Here is a 20,160-nt window from a genome sequence, read left to right as displayed (position 1 = left end):
AATATGGTCTCTGCAAACTCCTATAAACAGCAATGTGGGCAAAACCAGATAATCTGTTTGCTGTGATGCTGATTGAGTGATTATGTCACATTGCAAAGTTAACACATAGAGAAAAACAGACTCGGATTAAAAGAAATGGAAGGGATTTTTTTAGCCCACCGATTTTGATATCTGCATCTTTCTGTGGCGGAACCTCTGTGAAGGTGAGGGGTGACACATCGCTCCACATAATAAAGGCGATTGCAATGGCCTTCCTGGTGTCATCTTTATTCAGAGTGCTTGGAAACTTTGCAATCCTGTGGAGAAATACAAGAGTTTCAGGTTGTAGAAGTCATTCTCTCTGTAACCCTTTGGTTCAAAATAGTCTCACCCTATTTGTCCTTCTGAAGCCTGGATTTCTCCCAATCAGAGGCCAACAGCCCACCGGGGCTGGATCAATCTGGCTCGGTGTTTGATGCTGTCGTCAGCTGCCAAGCGGCCATTCCCCGGGAGAGAGGTGAGGGGCTAGAGTTTCAGAGGCCATGGTGGGAGGGAAATCGATGGGAGGAGAGATGGTCAAACCTTGGGGGTGGATGCCCCCCCCCCCCCCCCCCCCACCTCCCCCCACCACTCTCCCCCTCGCCCGCCCAGGGAGAGCTGTACGCCTGGTCACATGGTGTGGACCTCACTCATTGCTAGTTAAATCCAGGCAGCTGCATATCAAGACTTTTGTCTGGGCATGGATTGATCACTTCAAAGCCTCAACTGGCCCATTGTGGGCAAGCTGGCCCCTCATATATGTGGGGACGGGTCTGTCACTGTATAACACTGGGGTACAGTACTGTTGGGGACGGGTCTGTCACTGTATAACACTGGGGTATAGTACTGGTAGGGACGGGTCTGTCACTGTATCACACTGGGGTACAGTACTGGTGGGGATGAGACTGTCACTGTATAACACTGGGGTATAGTACTGGTGGGGATGAGTCTGTCACTGTATAACACTGGGGTACAGTACTGGTGGGGATGAGACTGTCACTGTATAACACTGGGATACAGTACTGATGGGGACAGGTCTGTCACTGTATAATACTGGGGTATAATATTGGTGGGGATGGGTCCGTCACTCTATAACACTGGGTACAGTACTGGTGGGGATAGGTCTGTCACTGTATAACACTGGGGTACAGTACTGGTGGGGACAGGTTTGTCACTGTATAACACTGGGGTACAATACTGGTGGGGATGGGTCTGTCACTGTATAACACTGGGGTACAGTACTGGTGGAGATGCATCTGTCACTGTATAACACTGGGATACAGTACTGGTGGGGACGGGTCTGTCACTGTGTAACACTGGGGTACAGTACTGGTGGCGTTGGGTCTATCACTGTATAACACTGCGATACAGCACTGGTGGGGACGGGTCTGTCACTGTATAACACTGGGGTACAGTACTGGTCGGGACGGGTCTGTCACTGTATAACACTGGGGTACAGTACTGGTGGGGACGGGTCTGTCACTGTATAACACTGGGGTACAATACTGGTGGGGATGGGTCTGTCACTGTATAACACTGGGATATAGTACTGGTGGGGACGGGTCTGTCACTGTATAACACTGGGATACAGTACTGGTGGGGACGGGTCTGTCACTGTATAACACTGGGGTACAGTACTGGTGGGGACGGGTCAGGTCAAATTGGGCCTGTATTATGTAGAGTTTTGAAGAATGAGAGGTGATTTAATTGAAAGCTACAAAATGCTTAAAGGAATAGACAGGGTGGATGCAGGTAAGATGTTTCCCTTGGTGGGGGAATCTAGAACCGGGGGCACAATTTCAAAATGGAGGAAGCCACTTAGAACTGAGATGAGGAGAAATTTCTTAATACTGAGGGTTGCAATTCTCTGCCCCAGAGGAATGGGGAAGCTCACTCATTGGGTGTTTTTAAAGCAGAGATTGATAGATTTCCAATTAACAATACCGTAAAGAGTTATGAAGATAGTGGGTATGAAAGGCATTGAAACATCCAATCAGCCATGGTCATATTGAATGGTGGAGTAAGCTCGATGGGCTGAATGGCCTATCCTGTTCCTATGTTTCCACACAGTATAAATTGTTGTTTTCCTCTTATATCGATGTTCTTGCGAAGTGTCCTGATGAGTACAAGACGAAAAGCTTCGACGTGTCTCTTCTTTTCAGCGATACTCAAGTTCTGTCCTACCGAACCACTATCTGCTTAATAATTGACTTTTCCTTAGGTGTTTGCTGTACTGAGCCAGGAATACATGTGTCTGCATCTCTGGTGAGGTCTGGCTACTGTCTCACTTACTTGTAGGTGATGTTGAAGTGGTCCCATTTGTGCAGCAAGGGGTTAATGGCGTAGCGTTTCTGACGTGATAGGAATGTGTTAGGCAGCTCCTCTGGTGTGGTTGGAATCTGGTATGCTTTCCTCAATGCAATTCTGCCCTCTTCCTAGAAACACAATCAGAATGATTCAGTTAAATAACCATTAAAGAGGTGAAGGAAGGAATGTGGCAATCTCACAGACCATGAGAGAAAAGAAAAATGGGAAATCTTTGAATTGTAGAACGATAGAATTAACAACACAGAAACTGGTCGTTCTCCTGAATAGTTTCATTGCGGTATTTCTGTTTTGATCCTACCATACACTCAGGTAGCACACTCCAGATTGACTTTGGTCTTGCCCTTCAAACACAGGCAACATTCACTGTTTTTAGTCTTCTTTGTACAAATAACTGTCTTCTGCAAGCTGTGGTTGCATAACAGATGCCCTGGTGCTGTGGATTAACTGAACAAGCCCCAGGTATTGTGTTTATGGTGGCACAGTGGTTAGCGCTGCTGCCTCACAGCACCAGGGACCCGGGTTCCATTCCCGGCTTGGGTCACTGTCTGTGTGGAGTTTGCACATTCTCCTCGTGTCTGCGTGGGTTTCCTCCGGGTGCTCCGGTTTCCTCCCACAGTCCAAAAATGTGCAGGTTAGGTTGATTGGCCATGTTAAAATTGCCCCTTAGTGTCCTGGGATGTGTAGATTAGAGGGATTAGCAGGTAGAATATGTAGGGATATGGGGGTAGGGCCGGGGTGGGATTGTGGTCGGTGCAGACTCGATGGGCCGAATGGCCTCTTTCTGTACTGTAGGGTTTCTATGACCAGCTTGGGTCACTGTCTGTGTGGAGTTTGCACGTTCTCCCTGTGTCTGCTTGGGTTTCCTCCGGGTGCTCCGGTTTCCTCCCACACTCCAAAGATGTGCAGGTGGTTTGACCATGCTAAATTGCCCCTTAGTGTCCCAAGATACATAGATTAGTGGGGTAAATATGTGGGGTTAGGGGGTAATCCTGGGTAAGAGTCAGTGCAGACTCGATGGGCCAAATGGCCTCCTTCTGCACTGTAGGGATTCTATGATTCTATCCATTTGAACACTTCCTGGTTGTGATCTCCGGCCCTGACATTTCCAGGGGTGTACTCCCAGATTGATTCCTCCCTTCCCTCCAGACACGTGCAGTTTGAGTCAGGGTCCTAATGTGGCTCCGGGGTGATGGATAAATGGGAATTGGTGTGAGTTAGGTGCACTTGGAGCAGAGTCTTGGATGAGCACAGAGTTTTCCAGATGGGAATCTGCACAGGAAAGTGGGTTAGTTGGGTAACAAGGTGACACAGGAACTAGCGGCACGGATTCATCTAGAATGTAGTATGGGCAACATTAGCAACCAAATGATTACGCCTCCTCATGACTGCCTCTGTCGGCATCTTAACCCATTTCAAATAAACTCTTTACAAAGAAATACCTCACAAATGCTGATGTCACTGATAGCTAATCTCCACCAAAGGACCTCAATGTGAAATGTTTCTTGGGCGATGGATTCCCCCTCCCCCTCTAGGTTTTTCCAGCATTTCTCATTGGTTTCCAGCACTTGGAATGGCAGGGACACAGAAACAGGCAATGGCAGATCAGCTGTTATACAGCATGATTTACCTCTCTGACACTAACAACCCATCGTCAACATCGTGTTTATGCATCCAAACGTTTCAAAAATGGCTTTTGGAATATTGAATTCCAAGCCAACAGAATGGGCATATGGAGCCATCATTAAAATGTTGGCTGGAAATGCTGCTGGGATTTAACTATGGTCTTGCCACGATTCTGGGGGGCAATGTTACTAACTCTGGATTCTTAGCTCCTTTATCACATAACCACCTACATCCAACCTCCCTCGCCCCATACTCCCTCCCATCATTGGTCATGCATTATGCCAATGCTTACAACATCCCACCTACCCAGCTAATTAGATTCATTACCCAGTTGAATGATTCGTGACAGCTGTGGCACAGTGGTATTGTCACTGAACTAGTAATCCAGAGACGCAGGGTAATGTTCTGGGGACCCGGGTTCAAGTCCCACCAGGGCAGATGGTGGAATTTGAATTCAATTAAATTCTGGAATTAAAAGTGGACAGTGAAACCATTGTCGATTGTCATAAAAACCCACCTGGTTCACTAATGTCCTTCAGGGAAGGAAATCTGCCATTCTTACCCGGTCTGGCCTACATGTGACTCCAGAGCCACAGCAATGTGGTTGATTCTTAACTGCCCTCTGAAATGGCCGAGCGGTCACTCAGATCAAGGGCAATTAGGGATGGGAAACAAATGCTGGCCCAGCCACATCGCATGAACCTAAAAAAAAAGCCAATAATTCCCCCAATCTCTGAATGACAAAGTTCAAGTTTCAAGGTGGAAGCACAAAGCTCCAGATTGACACTCCAGTGCCATACTGAGGGAGTGCTGCACTGCCGGTGATGTCATGCTAAGCATGCAATCTGCCTGCTCAGATAGAAGATTCTATGGCACTATTTTGAAGGATAACAAGGGGCGTTATCCCCAGTGTTCAGGGCCAATATTTTTCCCTCAATCAACATCAGATAAACAGATTATCTGTTCATTAGATCTGCTGTTTGTGGGAGTTTGCTGCTTACAGATTGGCTGCTGCATTTCCCATAATCCCACAGCGACTCAACTTCAGAAGTATTTCATTGGCTGTAAAGAACTTTACGGCGACCGCCAAGGGTTGTTATACAATCATCGAGTCATAAAGTCATACAGCACAGAAACAGGCCCTTCGGCCCACCATGTCGATACAACCATCAAATATCAATCTATACTAATCCCATTTGCCAGCACTTGGTCCATAGCTGCTATACCTTGGCGAATTTAGTGCTTGTGCAGATGCTTCATAGGTGTCACCTGCCTCCACCACACTCTCAGGCAGTGCATTCCATACTTCCTCCACCCTCTGGGTGAAAACATTTTTCCTCACATCCCCTCGAAACCACTTACTCACCTTCAAACCAATGTCCTCTGGTCTTAGACACCTCAGTCATGGGGGAAAGGTTCTTACGATCTATCCTATCTATGCCTCTTTAATTGTGTATACTTCTAGCAGATACCCCCTCAACCTCCAGGGAAAACAACCCCAGCCTATCCTGTCTCTCTTCATAGCTGAAACTTTCCATCCCAGGCAGCATCCTGGTGAATCTCCTCTGCACCCTCTCCAGTGCAATCACATCCTTCTGATGGTGTGGTGACCAGAACTGTACACAATATTCCTGTGAAGAGCATGACATAAATGCAAGTCTTTCTTTCGATCTCCAATCTTTTTAAAAATAATAAACTAAAATGTTTAAAGGTAATTAAAAATGAAGATAGTTTTTAAGGCAGCGAGAAAGGCTTTGCTTGTGGCAGTGTTCAGGAGAATAATTTTGAATTCTTGGGAGCTCCAGCACATACCTGAATGGTTGGTAAATCCATTGATGGAAGATTGGAAACTATGGAGTGAACTAACATCAACATTGACAGGGAGAGATGTTTCTGGTCACTATCAGAGCTAGAATCAGAATATCTCAGTTCTCCTTGGAGAGAAGAAGGCTAAGAGGGGATTTGATAGAGGTGTTCAGAATCATGAGGGGGCTGGACAGAGTAGATAGGGAGAAAGTGTTCCTGCCGTAAAAGGATCAAGAACCAGAGGGCACAGATTTAAAGTGATTTGCAAAAGAAGCAAATGCGATGTGAGAAAAAGCTTTTTTACGCAGTGGGTGGTTCAGGTCTGGAATGCACTGCCTGGGAGTGTGGTGGAGGCAGGTTCAATCGAGGCATTCAAGAGGGCATTGGATGATTATTTGAATAGAAACGATGTGTAGGGGTACGGAGAAAAGGCAGGGGAATGGCATTAGTCATGTAGCTCATTTGGAGAGCCAATACAGACATGATGGGCCAAATGGCCTCCTTCTGCACCGTAACAATTCTGTGAAAGATTTCCTTATTTGTTTTCTTAAATGGACAGGAGTTGAAGTTGAAGTTGGAAATAGGGGCAGAGTAACTCAAGAACAGCCTCAGTGATCAGACAAGGTCTTTATTATTCCATGAAAACAGTTATTAATACAAAAGCAGAAATACATCAAGCTAGTTTTACACTCTGTGAAAAATAGTCTGTTCAATTCCTCAATCTCGACGTGGCAGTTTTCTCTCAGTAAAATATTAACATTTCCCTTTCCCGACAGTTTATTTTTCTGGGTGCACAAAGAATCTCTTTTGTAAATGCTTGTAAAATTCCTTCTTACCAGCTCAATCTTCCACGTTGGAAAAGCTTCAGCAGGAGTGAGGATCAGCGAGGTCACCCAGAGCAACACGAACAAAGGGAAACTCCAAGAAAATATTCTAAAGTTGGACCCTTTGCACCAATAACTCGTTCCTAAAGATTTCCTGCACATCTCCTTTTTTGTACACAGCTGGAAAGCGACCCTTAAGTAAATATGAAGGGAAATATTTCACAAGGCGCTGTGGCTGTCTGCGACTGTCGGGTCTCAATGACCAGTGAGTTAGGAACAAGTTCTTGTGCTTTTCTGTTCTGAGCTTTGTTGCAAAGGGCTAACATTCGCAAATATGTCAGGGGTAATGGGTCACCCTCTCAGGCAGTCTCACCTCCCCAGATTGAAACCAGCTGTAAGAAATTGGAGAGGACGCCAAGGGGAGATTCCTGCCAGCACAGCACTTCTGACTTCTTGTTTTGTACGGTAATTATTGCTCCTTGCGGTATATTCCTGCCTGTGAAAGTGAACAGCAGTGGACGCCTGTGATTCGTATTACAAAGGCTTTACTATGACTGAACGGGATACATTTTACTTCTATCCTGTCAGACTCCGAGATTTAACCTGGTGTTGTTAAAACTCTTACCGGACTCCGAGATTGCCATTGGTGTTAATTCTGAAATTACATTACTCCAGCAACTATTGGATTTGAATCAGGATGTGGGTTCAAGCCCCACTCTCGAGACTTCATCACGTAACCCTGACATTCCAGTGCTTCATTTAGGGAGGACTGTACGGTTGGGGGTGCTGGGTTTTTTTTTCAACAAGACATTTAAGCCAAGGCCCTAATCTCCTCCCAAGACACTGTTTGAAGAAGACATTCACCTGGTGTCCTGGCCAATATTTATGCTTCAACATCACTGAACACATTACGTGGTGATTACTTTCATTGTGGGATCTCATTATGTGCAAATTGGAAGCAGCAATCACTCTAATTGCAAGAGTGTGTCCTCACTGTTAAATGGCCAAGACATTCAGTTAAAGTTACAATTCATAGAAACCCTACAATGCAGAAAGAAGCCATCTGGCCTATCGAGTCTGCACCGACCACAAGGCCCTACCTCCATATCCCTACACATTTTCCCACTAATCCCTCTAACCTACACATCTCAGGACACTAAGGGGCAATTTTAGCATGGCCAATCAACCTAACCCGCACATCTTTGGACTGTGGGAGGAAACCAGAGCACCCGGAGGAAACCCACGCAGACACAAGGAGAATGTGCAGACGCCACACAGACAGTGACCCCAAGCCGGGAATCGACCCCAGGTCTCTGGAGCTGCGAAGCAGCAGTGCTAACCGTTGTGCTACCGTGCCGCCCTATGGTAGCACAGTGGTTAGCACTGTTCTATAGACCTGTAGAAGTGAACTTCAAAAGCTGGATTGGGCAGGTGATGATTTGATTTGATTTATTATCATATATATTAACATAGTGAAAAGTATTGTTTCTTGCGCATTATACAGACTAAACATACCGTTCATAGAGAAGGAAACGAGAGAGTGCAGAATGTAGTGTTACAGTCATAGCTAGGGTGCAGAGAAAGATCAACTTAATGCAAGGTAGGTCCATTCAAAAGTCTGATGGCAGCAGGGAAGAAGCTGTTCTTGAGTCGATTGGTATGTGACCTCAGACTTTTGTATCTTTTTCCCAAAGAAGGTGGAAGAGAGGATGCCCGGAGTGCGTGGGTTCCTTAATTATGCTGACTGCTTTGCCGAGGCAGTGGAAAGTGTAGACAGAGTCAATGCATGAGAGGCTGGTTTGCGTGATGGATTGGGCTGCATTCTCGACCTTTTGTACTTCCTTGCGGTCTTGGGCAGAGCAGGAGCCATACCAAGCTGTGACACAACCAGAAAGAATGCTTTCTATGGTGCATCTGTAAAAGTTGGTGAGAGTCGTAGCTGACATGCCAAATTTCCTTCATCTTCTGAGAAAGTAGAGGCGTTGGTGGGGCTTTCTTAACTATAGTGTCGGCATGGGGGGACCAGGACAGGTTGTTGGTGATCTGGACACCTAAAAACATGAAGCTCTCGACCCTTTCTACTTCGTCCCCGTTGATGTAGACAGGGGCATGTTCTCCTTTACGCTTCCTGAAGTCGATGACAATCTTGTTCGTTTTGTTGACAGTGAGGGAGAGATTATTGTTGCTGCACCGGTTCACCAGATTCTCTATCTCATTCCTGTACTCTGTCTCATCATTGTTTGAGATCCGAACCACTACGGTGGTATCGTCAGCAAACTTGAAAATCGAATTGGAGGGGATTTTGGCCACACAGCCATAGGTGTATAAGGAGTATATTAGGGGGCTGAGAACACAGCCTTGAGGGGCACCAGTGTTGAGGATGATCGTGAAGGAGGTATTGTTGCCTATCCTTACTGATTGTGGTCTGTGAGTTAGGAAGTTCAGGATCCAGTCGCTGAGGAAGGTATCAAGGCCCGGCCACTGAGTTTGGAGATGAGTTTCGTGGGAATAATAGTGTTGAAGGCTGAGCTGTAGTCAATAATTAGGGGTCTGACATAGGTGTCCTTGTTATCTAGGTGTTCCAGGGTTGAGTGCAGGGCCAGGGAGATGGCGTCTGCTGTGGACCTGTTGCAGCAGTAGGCAAGCTGAAGTGGATCCAGGTAATCCGGGAGGTTGGAAATGATTCATGCCATGACTAACCTTTCGAAGCACTTCATAATGATGGATGTCAGAGCTACCGGCCGATAGTTATTAAGGCACGCTGCTTGGTTTTTCTTAGGTACCGGGATGATGGTAGTCTTCTTGAAGCAGATAGGGACCTCAGATTGTTGTAGAGGCTGAAGATGTCTGTGAATACCCCCGCCAGCTGCTATTAGAAATGTTTACAAAGTTAAAGGCGCTATAGAATTGCAAGCTAACTACAGGTGGAATTTATTACCCTCCTGTGTGGCATCTTTGGAGATGGGGTGGCATTTAATGAGGCAGAAGGGTGGTGGGTGAGACCCTTGCCACCCTTCTTGTTTCTTCGGGCAGCACTGCTGCCTCACAGCGCCATGATCCGGGTTCGATTCTGAGGTGACTGAATGGAGTCGGCATGTTCTCCCCGTGTCTGCGTGGGTTTCCTCCGGATGCTCCAGTTTCCTCCCACAGTCCAAACATGTGCAGGTTAGGTGGATTGGCTATGCTAAATTGCTGCTTAGTGTCCAAAGATATGCAGGTTAGGTGATTAGCAGGGTATATTTTTGGAGTTACTGGGATAGGGCAGGGGTGGGCCTGGGTAAGATGCTCAGTTGGAGAGTTAGTGCAGACTCGATGGATCGAATGGCCTCCTTCGGCACTGTAGGGATTCTATGATTCTAGACGGATTAAGTGCGTGAAAGATTTGTGAATGGCCTTCTTACCCTGGCACCAATTACAGCCCTTATGTGGACAATTAATACCACTTAAGGGCCTCATCTCACCACAGATGGGAATCACCCCCGGTTGTGGGTTGCTTGCAGGCTCCTGGGAAAGAGAGCAGGAAGGTAAGTCTCTCTCATTCAAAAGCACTCAGAGCCAGATTGAGGGATTTGGCATTGTGAAGGGGAGACCTTTGAGAACCAGTCCCTGCGCTCACTGCCAATACATCACCTCCCTGCAACACCCACGCTGTGACGCCCCTCCCACCATCACTCACCTGTGACCAGGATCGCACTGTGATTCAGGAGCTGGGTGGGTAAATACTGGCACCTCTTCCTAGGGGGGTCTCTGAGCAATGAATAGTTACTGGTCTCATTAGCTAACAGCTCTTGGCAGGCAGAATTGAGGAAGGCCCACCAGTGCCCGGTTAAGTATCTGATTGGCACTTAATGCAGTGGGCCCACCCAAAAAGAGGTCCCATGGGCTCTCGCTCGTTCTCCAACCAGCAGACAAGACACCATCACCTTGCACTTGTGACCTCGCTGACAGGCAGGCAGATGCTGGTGGATGGTTGTGCTCATTAGTCCCCATCCTACAGCAGAGCCTGGTCTTCAGTCTTCTCAGATTTCCCTGCCACAGGGCCAAGACCTCGCTCCGCTGGGACTGTGTGGTGATTGGTGTGCAACGACCATCCCATATTAAAAGAATCCACACAACGGCATCTCCCACCCACCCAAATAAATACCAGGACCTGGAACATCAGGACCCTTATGGACCAGCCCAACAGCCACAGAGCTGAACATCGCACTGCCATCATCCCCTGGGTACTCCACAACACTGACATCACCGCTCTGAGTAAGACATGACTGGCAGAAGGCCAGCTGAAAGAACAAGCTGGTGGATGCACCTTCACCTGGAAAGGCAAACCAGAGAGAGAATGTTGTCCCCATAGGTCAACTTCGCTGTAAAAGAAATTGGTCGGATGTCTCAATGGGGTGAGCGAACACCTCATGACCCTACGCCATACCTGCTCCAGAAGCAGCGCATCACAGGCGTTAGTGCCTTCACCCCAACCCCAGACAACAGACATTCGACTCCAGCAATCACTGCCTCGCATCCCAAAGGGAAGCAGGCTGATTCTCCTCAGGGACTTCAATGCTGCAGTCAGGAGAAATGGAAACCTTTGCAAAGGTGCGTTAGACAGGGAAGGTGTGGGGAAAACAAACACCAAGAGTCCCCCTCCTGACTGGAACGTTGTCTGGAATGTTACCTGGTCATTACAAACACCCTGCTCTGCCAGAGGGACAAGCAGAAGACCTCATGGCAACACTCCGGCTCCAGGCACTTGCAGCTAGACTACATTATCATCCGAGCAAGGAACCGCAAAGACATCAGCATCACCTGCACCACGACCAGAGCCTGATGACTGATGGACTCCCCGCCGGAATGATCCACTCTACCATCTCCATCACCCTGGCCCCAAGCCAACAGAGGCAGAAAAACACTCTGCTGCAGAAAACTCAATGTCGCTGGACTCAAAGACCCTGAGGAGAAAGCTACTCAGTCAGCACCTCACAGCTAACCTGGCGGCAACCAACAAGCCAGAGCCACAGAGTGCCCCACAGCGCCTGGTCTGCCTTAAAAGCCACCATAGTCAGTACCTGCAAGGAGACAATCGGGCTCTCCACCAGGAAACATCAAGAAAGGCTCAACCAGAACGATCAGGAAATCCAGGATCTCCTTGATCGCAAACGCAAGGTGTTCCTGAACTGGCAGTTCCACCAAAACTCCAGTGACGAAACAAGCCTATAGGCAACTGAAGGCCAAGGTGCAGCAAAGAACCCACAATGTAGACGACAGATAGTGGGTGGAAAGAGCGCAGGAGCCTCAGCAACTCAACGTCAACCACAATGTGTGCGGCTTCTTCAGCGCAATTAAAACCATCAAAGGTCTGAGTACCCAGGGAGTCACCCCATTGGGAGCCAAAAACGGAGGGCCATTCAAAGACAGAGGCAGTCAATGCCCGCTGGAGAGAGCACTTTAAGGACCTCCTTAACCAAAACACAGCCTTTGACACAAGTTCCCTTGATACCATCCTGCTACCTGGCACCATTTCAGTGCAACCCCAGCTCACCGGGAGGCCAAAAAAGTTTATTTTATTTATGTCACAAGTAGGCTCACATGAATACTGCAATGAAGTTGCTGTGAAAATCCCATAGTCGCCATACTCCGGGTACACTGAGGGAGAATTTAGCATGGTCAATGCACCTAACCAGCACGTCTTTTGGACTGTGGGAAGAAATCCACGCAGAAACGAGAACGTGCAAACTCCACAGTGACCCAAACCAGAAATCGAACCCAGGTCCCTGGAGCTGTGAGGCAACGGTGCTAACCACTGTGCCGCCCCGAAAAAGCCATTGGACGGCTGTAAAGCAACAAGACCTCCAGCACAGATGGAATCCCCACTGAAATATTAAAATGCGGCAGAGGCACTGACACGAATCCACAACCTCATCACCCTTGCCAGGAAGGAAGAGAGCATGGCAGGAGATCCCAGAATCACTTTAATTAGCTTAATCGCAGAGTATTAACAGGGAGGGGCACACAGGGAATCATGTCGGAGCAGGAAAAGTCATTGCAAGATTTTGATTTGTCACATGCATTAACATAGTGAAAAGTATTGCTTCTTGCGCGCTATACAGTCAAAGCATACCATTCATAGAGAAGGAAATGAGTGCAGAATGTAGTGTTAGAGCCATAGCTAGGGTGTAGAGAAAAATCAACTTAACGCAAGGTAAGTCTATTCAAAAGTCTGACAGCAGCAGGGAAGAAGTTGTTCTTGCGTCGGTTGGTACGTGACCTCAGACTTTTGTATCTTTTTGTCGACGGAAGGTGGAGGAGAGAATATCCGGGATGCGTGTGGCCTTTAATTATGCTGGCTGCTTTGCCGAGGCATCGGGAAGTGTAGACAGAGTCAATGGATGGGAGGCTGGTTTGCGTGACGGATTGGTCTCCGGGTTTGATTAGAAATTAAATCAGAAAGAGCAGTCCCAGCTGGACAGTAGCGTTGGAAGATGGTCTACCCAGCCGTGTCAAAGGCTGCAGGCAGATCAAGAAAGTGGAGCAGGGAATGTCTACCTTTGTCAGTCACATAGGATGCCAATTGTGACTTTGATAAGAGCTGCTTTGATGCTGTGGCAGGGGCAGAAAGAAAGGAGGGATTCAGAGTTCCAGCAATGGATTTAGGAGGTGACAGCACATTCAAGGACTTGAGAGAAAAGGTTCCAATATCAGATGGTAGTTTGCAAAAACAACAGAGTAAAGTTTTTTTTGAAAAAGTGTGTGGCAGGCTTAAAGGAGAGATGAGGCAGAGAAAACCATCCACAATATCGGCCAATGTGGGTGTCAGGAGGTGGGTCTGCCTCGTGGACTCCTTGTAACATACGAACAAGTAGTCCACTCAGCCCTTCCAGCCTGCTCTACCAATCAACGGCTGATCTGATTGTACCCCCAACTCTACATTCTTGCTTCCCCCAACGACCTTTGCTTATTTAGAATTTCACTGCCTTAAATATTCAAACACTTGGCTTCCACTGCCTCTTAAGATTCCCAAACCAAAGAAAATTCTCTTCACCTTTGTCCTGGATGGGTGACCCCCAGTACTAGATGTGCCCACAAAAGGAAACATCTTCTCCACATCAACCCTGTCAAGATCCCTTGGGAGCTCTGACGTTGGCTCTATTCTCTCCCCACAGATGCTGTCAGACCAGCTGAGACTTTCCAGCATTTTCTGTTTTTCAGATTCCACAGTATTTTGCTTTTATCCCTCAGGATCTTGCATGTTTCAAACAAATCACCTTTTACTCTTCTAAACCCCAGCGGATACAAGCCTAGGCCATCTAACCAGCCCAATCCAGGTATTTCAGAGGGCATAAGGAAACTTAGGATTGAAACTAGAGAAAGATTAAATTTCAGACTGGGATGGTGGGGTGAAGCAATAAAGGAAGTTTGACCAGATATCATGAGGGGGATACAGCAGAGGCAGCTTATCAGATAGTCTCCAGCTGAGTGTCACAGAAGTCCATAAGCTTCTGGAGAGGCAGGGGAAAGGAGCGCAATAAAGGAATTGGGGTGTTTCCTTTGCATTCTAGCACGATCCTGGAATAGTGAGCATTTTTGGATGAAAGCAAAATTGATGTTTTCCGTGGTCCAACCAGATCTGGCAGCCAATGACTAAATCAGCTGTCCTGCCACATCCTTTCACATCTGTTATGGAAGTGGAGATTTGGCGATGAGGGCAGTGAACTCAGGGGAGAGAACCTAATGAGTCGAGAGAACCTGATGAGACAGGCAAAGAAAGGATCAGCCCCATGGCTGCAAATGTTCTGAGCAGATAATATCCAATTGAGCAGGATGAGAATACTGTTAGAAATTTAAATCTTCAGAAGAGAGCAAGGGCAGAGGGGGAACATGCATTAGTTACTGGCTTCTTTTGCTTTATCATATCTCCAAAGTTACAGGATGTGTGGGAAGTTGCCGCAGAGATGTTACAGGAATTATGAACATATCACTATTTAGACAATAACAGATCCGCATCTCATTTCCCTTTTTGTTCTATATTCCATGGAGTCTTCAGATGACCAAAACGCCAAGAGGAATGTATTGAGGAGGATTTGGGGGGAGGGGGAAAGAGGCAAGAGGTTTACTTTGAACAATGGCACACAGATTGCAAAGCAGAATAAACAATATCACAATTTTTACTGATTCTGTATGGTTTATTAAGTTTAACTGGACGATCACAAAAGTTGCCAAACAGCGATCACACCATCAAGCAAAAGGATTTACAGGCGAGAGTCTTCCACATTCATCCTTTTAAGAGTTCCCTTCTCTAAAAATGGTGCAGGTTTAGGTCACCGACTGACCGAAATCGCCATGATCACACACACATACATACACTGAGCTCAGGTCCACCGTCAGCAGATCTGGGTAGGAATATGCAACTCTCGTGCTGTAATGTAAAGTTATGTGCACCAACTAGTTCCATGGAGAAGGGTAAACAAGTGAAAATCAGAGTGACCAATAAAGAGAAAAATGTCATGGCCAAATAATCAACTTATTTTTGAATAAAATTGGGTCACTCTGGTTTGTTTTGTCCTTCCTGAATAAATGTCCTGGTCATTATACTCGGGATAGTTAAGATGTATACAAGTTTATTATTTCTCAACTGGATAAAGCACATATTGCTCCCCTCAAATCAGCTAACTTCATATAGAAATACCCTTGGGCCATTCCCAAATACTTCAGATTTTAATCATTCATGATGTCCTCGTTTACGGGGCCATCTGCCAAGTACACCCCTTGCCCAGCGGCCATCACTGCAAAAGGTTGCTTGTGATTTTGCCAAAAAAAAAACATCAGCCAGTGAACTGACACTCTTTCTTTCTTTCTCTCTCTCTCTCGGCATCACATTAACCAAAGACAAGTAGCAACACTTTCAACAAGAATCTTTTGGTCACGAGAAATAATAATTAAAAAAAAGACACTTTCGGCAATTCAACCACAACTCAAAGGAAGGACCAGCAGTGTCTCTTGATTGCACAGAACATTCATTACAACATTGCCATCAGTACACATTTCAATCTCTACCAGGAACGTCCAGTTACATTCTATGTTCTATGGAACTACAATACGCATATATAGTTGGAAAATACATTTGATGAGGTGAATGTGAAATAGGGCATGGAACGGGTGCTGCTTTGAACACTGGGCGTTGCCAATGAGGGGAGTACATAAAAATCAACTGAAATGAGGCAAAAGCAGGATTGTTTGTCGACTGGGTCTCCGTTGTTGGTGGTGCAGCCACACCCTTATAAACGTAGCTGCTGCCATCTCCTAGGCAATGTCAAGTGCATGGTGTAGTGACCAACAAGGAGAGAGAGAGTCCGATGTGTTTCAGTGGGTGCCGCAGGGGGCTACTGGATAAGCCCGGTTCTCAGCATCTGGTCTCATAGATTCCGCTTCGGCCAATGTAGCGGACCCATTTTATCACATCATGATCGCTGTAGTTCAGTTTCGGCTCAAACACTTTAAGGTACCGCACCTTCAGGCCAGATGGAGCGAACGGGACCTGTGCAGAATAACAGGCCAGATTTAATACGTACAACTGGTAGGTGATCAAAAAGAACAAAACTCATTTGGCCGACAAAAATATTGACATTACCCTGCTGTGACAATGGGGGAAACCTACATCGTCTGGGTGGACTATGGAAATAAGAAAGAAAGGGATATTGTAGCTAATACATTTTTTTCATAAATGTATTGAGAAAGAATAGTAAAGAAAAGTGTGGACCAATTAAAGACACATGCAGGCAGCAGTCTAGAATAAGGCAGGATAATTAGAATTTCAAACTAGAATGGTTATTTAGAGGCAATGCAGCATAGCTTCTCTTGACAGAGGGTAGTGGAAGCCTGGAACACCAGTGCAAAAGGCTGTCAAGTTTGAAATTTCAAAGACATTTGTATATTTTTGTTAGGCCAAGGTAAAATAAAACTAAGGCAGGTAAATGGAGTCAAGATAGCTATAGCCAAAATAAATGGTAGAATATAGGCTTGTTGGCCTGGACCTATGAAGCTTTAACAGGCATCCCTCAAAATGGAGAGGCAGGACAAAATTCCTGCACATACAAGGGAACCTACACTTTGAGAGGGATAATGGATTCATCGCAAGTTTAAAAGACAAATAAGGGACAAATGTGACCGAAGATGCACAAGTCTCCAGGATGTGGTGATTTCCATTGCAGGTTATTATAGGAAGTAGGTAATGAAATTACAGCTGCATTAGTCATTACTATCGAATACACACTACATTTAGAAATCGTGCCCTTGAAAAATGCAAATGTCGCTCTGGCCAGCTGTGTTGTCACAGAAACAAAGTCTTGCTGTCTCTCACACACATGTAATTGAAATCTTGAGGAAAAAGATGAAAATTGCAGATTAATAAAGTACTCTGAAGATATGCACCTTTACAGGAAACAACAAGTGCAGTATTTATACAGAATTCAGCAACAATCAATAAAAATTTGCCCCAGTGCCTTGCAGATGATAATTGTACTTGCCTCAAAGTTCATGGAGATGGGCGGACGAGCCCATTTCTTTTTGTCATTTGTGGGTAGAAGCTCGATCTCAGCACTGATCTGCGATTCCTTCATTCCTGCCATACGTTTAATCCTGTAGGGTTGAGTTGAGGAGGACTTGATAACTGGTAACCTTCTGCTTTCCAAATGCAAGTTATGACACTGCAAATTACAAAGTATTCCTCCCACCACGCACAGCTACAGCCACCTGACTCTGCCACAATACAAATAAGAATTTTCCAGATTCCAGAGTGCTCCCAGTGGATTGAGTGGTTGGAAATACAATGCCATTATTCAGGAATGGTGGAAAGAGGGGAGGGAAAACAGGCAACTATAGGCTAAATAGCCAGGCATGAGCTGCAAATAATATCGAGGTGTGATAAAAAGGCACCGATAAAAATAAAATCACAGCACAAATCCAGATTTATAAAAGGAAATGTTTGACAATTGTTAAATTTTTGTGGATGTAACTAATAGCCGATAAAAGTGGAAGCAATGCAGGTTGTGTATTTAAATTTTCAGAAAGCAGTCAGCGACTGCTGGGATTGGGGTAACGTGGTATCATGTACTGAGGATTGGTTTACACAAAAAAAATCAACAGGAAGATATGGGTCATTTTGGGTTGGCATGCTGGAACATCACAAGGATCAGTGCTGGATCCTCAGCTATTTAGTTTATATCCGTCGCTGGCCATACAAAGTTAGGTGGGCACAAAACTATTCAAAGGATACAAAGTGGGTACAGAGATTTACATAGGTTAAGCAAGTTGACACAAATGTGGCAGGCAGAATGGATGTGGAGAAATGTGGAACTATAAACTTAAGTCGGAAAAGAGTAAAGCAGAATATTTTTAAAATGTCGAGAAACTGGGCATTTGGTATTCAGAGGGACCTCGGTGCACTTTTAAATGAATCAAAGTTAACAAGCAGATAGAGCAAGCAATAGGATTGGTAGCATCTATGCAAAGGGATTGGAGTGTAAAAGTAAAGTTGTCTCTTTATACAATATAATTAGGCAACACCAAGTATCGTGTAGTTTTAGTCTTCTGACCCAAGGAAGGACATAATCATCTCAGGAAATATTCATTAGGATAATTCCTGGCATGAGGAGATGGCCCTATGGGGAGTTATCGAGTATACTATTCTTATACTGAATACAGTTTAGCAGAATGAGGGGTGATCTCTTCAAGAATATAAAATTCTTTAAGGGCTTGACAGATGCTGGGTTGTTGCATTTCCTAGCTTGAGTGTCTCAAACTAAGCAGCACAGGCTAAGAAGGGTCAGCTATCCAGGGCTGAAATTAGGAGAAATTTCTTCAAACTCTTGTGAATCTTCAGAAGTCCATACCCAGAGGACTGTAGATGATTAGTTATCAAAAGTTCATCAAGTCAGACAGTTTTGTCTTTTAAAAAGCATTTAGATAGTTACATGGGCAAGATGGGTATAGATGGGTATATGGGCCAAATGCGGGTAATTGGGATTAGCTTACGGGTTTAAAAGAAAAACGGCAGCATGGACAAGTTGGGCCTAAGGGCCTGTTTCCATGCTGTAAACCTCTGACAGATTTTTAGATAAAGGAAAGCAAGGAATACTGGGATAGCGTGAGAAAATGCAAGTTCGAGGTAGAATATTAGCTACAATTTTATTAAGTGGTGGACCAGGCTCAACGGGCCAAATGGCCAAGACCTGCTCCTGTTTCTTGTGGTCTATGTAATATTCTGCTCTGTGACTCCAAGTTCCCTAATAGAATTGGCTTTATTTGCTATGCTGATAATATAACTCATCATTCTATAAAAGGACAAAAGTTAGTTTGAATATTTGAATTGTCAAAGAGCTGCTATCACTACATGCTCAAATACCAGCACTTCCAACTGAATGTTGCTGCATATCATTCAACACTGTCCACGTTCATCTGCAGAAATGCCCAAAGTGTAAGCCCATGCTTCAAACAGCACCACATTTTGCTTAAGCAGTATTAGCTTCTACACCGTGACACAAAGTGGAACAGCTGGTCTGTTGAACACAGACTCTCATTCACAGACCCAGAGATCTGGGGGATGGGGCCGGGGCTAGTGAGGGGGCTCCTGGACAAAGCAGCAGAGAAACTGCTGTTGTGTCGAGTAGAGGAAGTGTGCGCTTTGTGTGTTAGCTCCTAAGCAGAATGCTACAGAGAATGGGATACCTCTTTGGAGAAACGGACCTGCATAGATATAAACACCTAGAATTCGCCAGAAAGTGCCTGCCCCTAAAAATCAATTCAATTATACTCAAGTGGATTGATTGAAGGGGCTTTTTAAAAGGACAGTAGAAAGTTCTTCCTCACTGGGCAGGAGAGACCCTGTTGAATCACTGGGAGGAATTTGGGACTTTGATCAGAAGGCAGTGTGTGAAGTATAAATGTGGCGTGGAATTTTGTTTGTGCCCATTAGTTAACAGGCAGAAGACCTTTCCTGTGGTTTCGTGTATTTAGTGCCATTAAGCAATGTTCACTTGATGCAGAGTTTAGTTTGTTACAGAAGTCTTAAACCGTGAAACCTTGCTATACAATTCTTTGCATCAGTCACTGGGAAGTTACCCATCTCTACGATTTGCAAAATTGAATATACTGTTTGAACTCCTGCTATGCTATTTTGTAACTGCTGAGATGCAATATTTGAAGATTTAAACAGTTTATGGTCACTTACTTCCAAACAATGGCATTCTCACTAGCCTTGTACTTGGCTTTCCCTTTCATGCAGATGACCTGCACTCCACTGGTGTTGAGTGGGGTTGGAATTCGCACCTACAGGATAAGAGCAGAACTTGTCAGCAGAGTAAATCCAGTGAATTGGCAGGGTGAGGAAAAATGATTCCATATCTCTAGTCATGGACCATCAATGATTGTGCCTTTACACCTTCCACCATCACCCTTTTTAAAAATTTCTCCTGCCTCTCACTCTATTGTAGACTTTCCTTTCGACTCTCCCCACAATCTTTCTTGCCACGTACCTGCTCGACTTCAGTTAGCAACCCAAAATGCTCAGATTCTG

The 20,160-nt window shown here is 45.6% G+C and overlaps 2 protein-coding genes across 6 annotated transcripts in view; both read right to left on the bottom strand.

Moving 5' to 3' along the window:
- mmp23bb (matrix metallopeptidase 23bb) overlaps nucleotides 1–11,596 on the bottom strand; it is a 30,145-nt gene extending 18,549 nt beyond the window's left edge. The window contains exons 1-3 of the mRNA XM_078204530.1: nucleotides 6,612–11,596; nucleotides 2,311–2,453; nucleotides 160–296 (exon numbers count right to left, since the gene is read on the bottom strand). Of these exons, the coding sequence (XP_078060656.1) occupies nucleotides 160–296; nucleotides 2,311–2,453; nucleotides 6,612–6,761 (430 nt within the window). The 5' untranslated portion in view covers nucleotides 6,762–11,596. The remainder of the gene's footprint in view (nucleotides 1–159; nucleotides 297–2,310; nucleotides 2,454–6,611) is intronic.
- A 3,853-nt stretch (nucleotides 11,597–15,449) lies between these two features.
- Nucleotides 15,450–20,160, bottom strand: part of LOC144486515 (AP-2 complex subunit mu) — a 46,038-nt gene continuing 41,327 nt past the window's right edge. For all 5 annotated transcript variants that reach the window (XM_078204560.1, XM_078204576.1, XM_078204569.1 and 2 more), the window contains 3 exons: nucleotides 19,816–19,913; nucleotides 17,114–17,225; nucleotides 15,450–16,125 (listed from right to left, as the gene is read on the bottom strand). In XM_078204560.1, coding sequence (XP_078060686.1) covers nucleotides 15,991–16,125; nucleotides 17,114–17,225; nucleotides 19,816–19,913 — 345 coding nt within the window. In that variant the 3' untranslated portion in view covers nucleotides 15,450–15,990. The remainder of the gene's footprint in view (nucleotides 16,126–17,113; nucleotides 17,226–19,815; nucleotides 19,914–20,160) is intronic.

Source organism: Mustelus asterias, chromosome 3 (genome assembly GCF_964213995.1).
Source record: "Mustelus asterias chromosome 3, sMusAst1.hap1.1, whole genome shotgun sequence".
Classification (NCBI taxonomy): domain Eukaryota; kingdom Metazoa; phylum Chordata; class Chondrichthyes; order Carcharhiniformes; family Triakidae; genus Mustelus; species Mustelus asterias.
The sequence above is the reverse complement of the archived record's forward strand: the minus strand, read 5'-3'. Positions and strand labels throughout refer to the sequence as shown.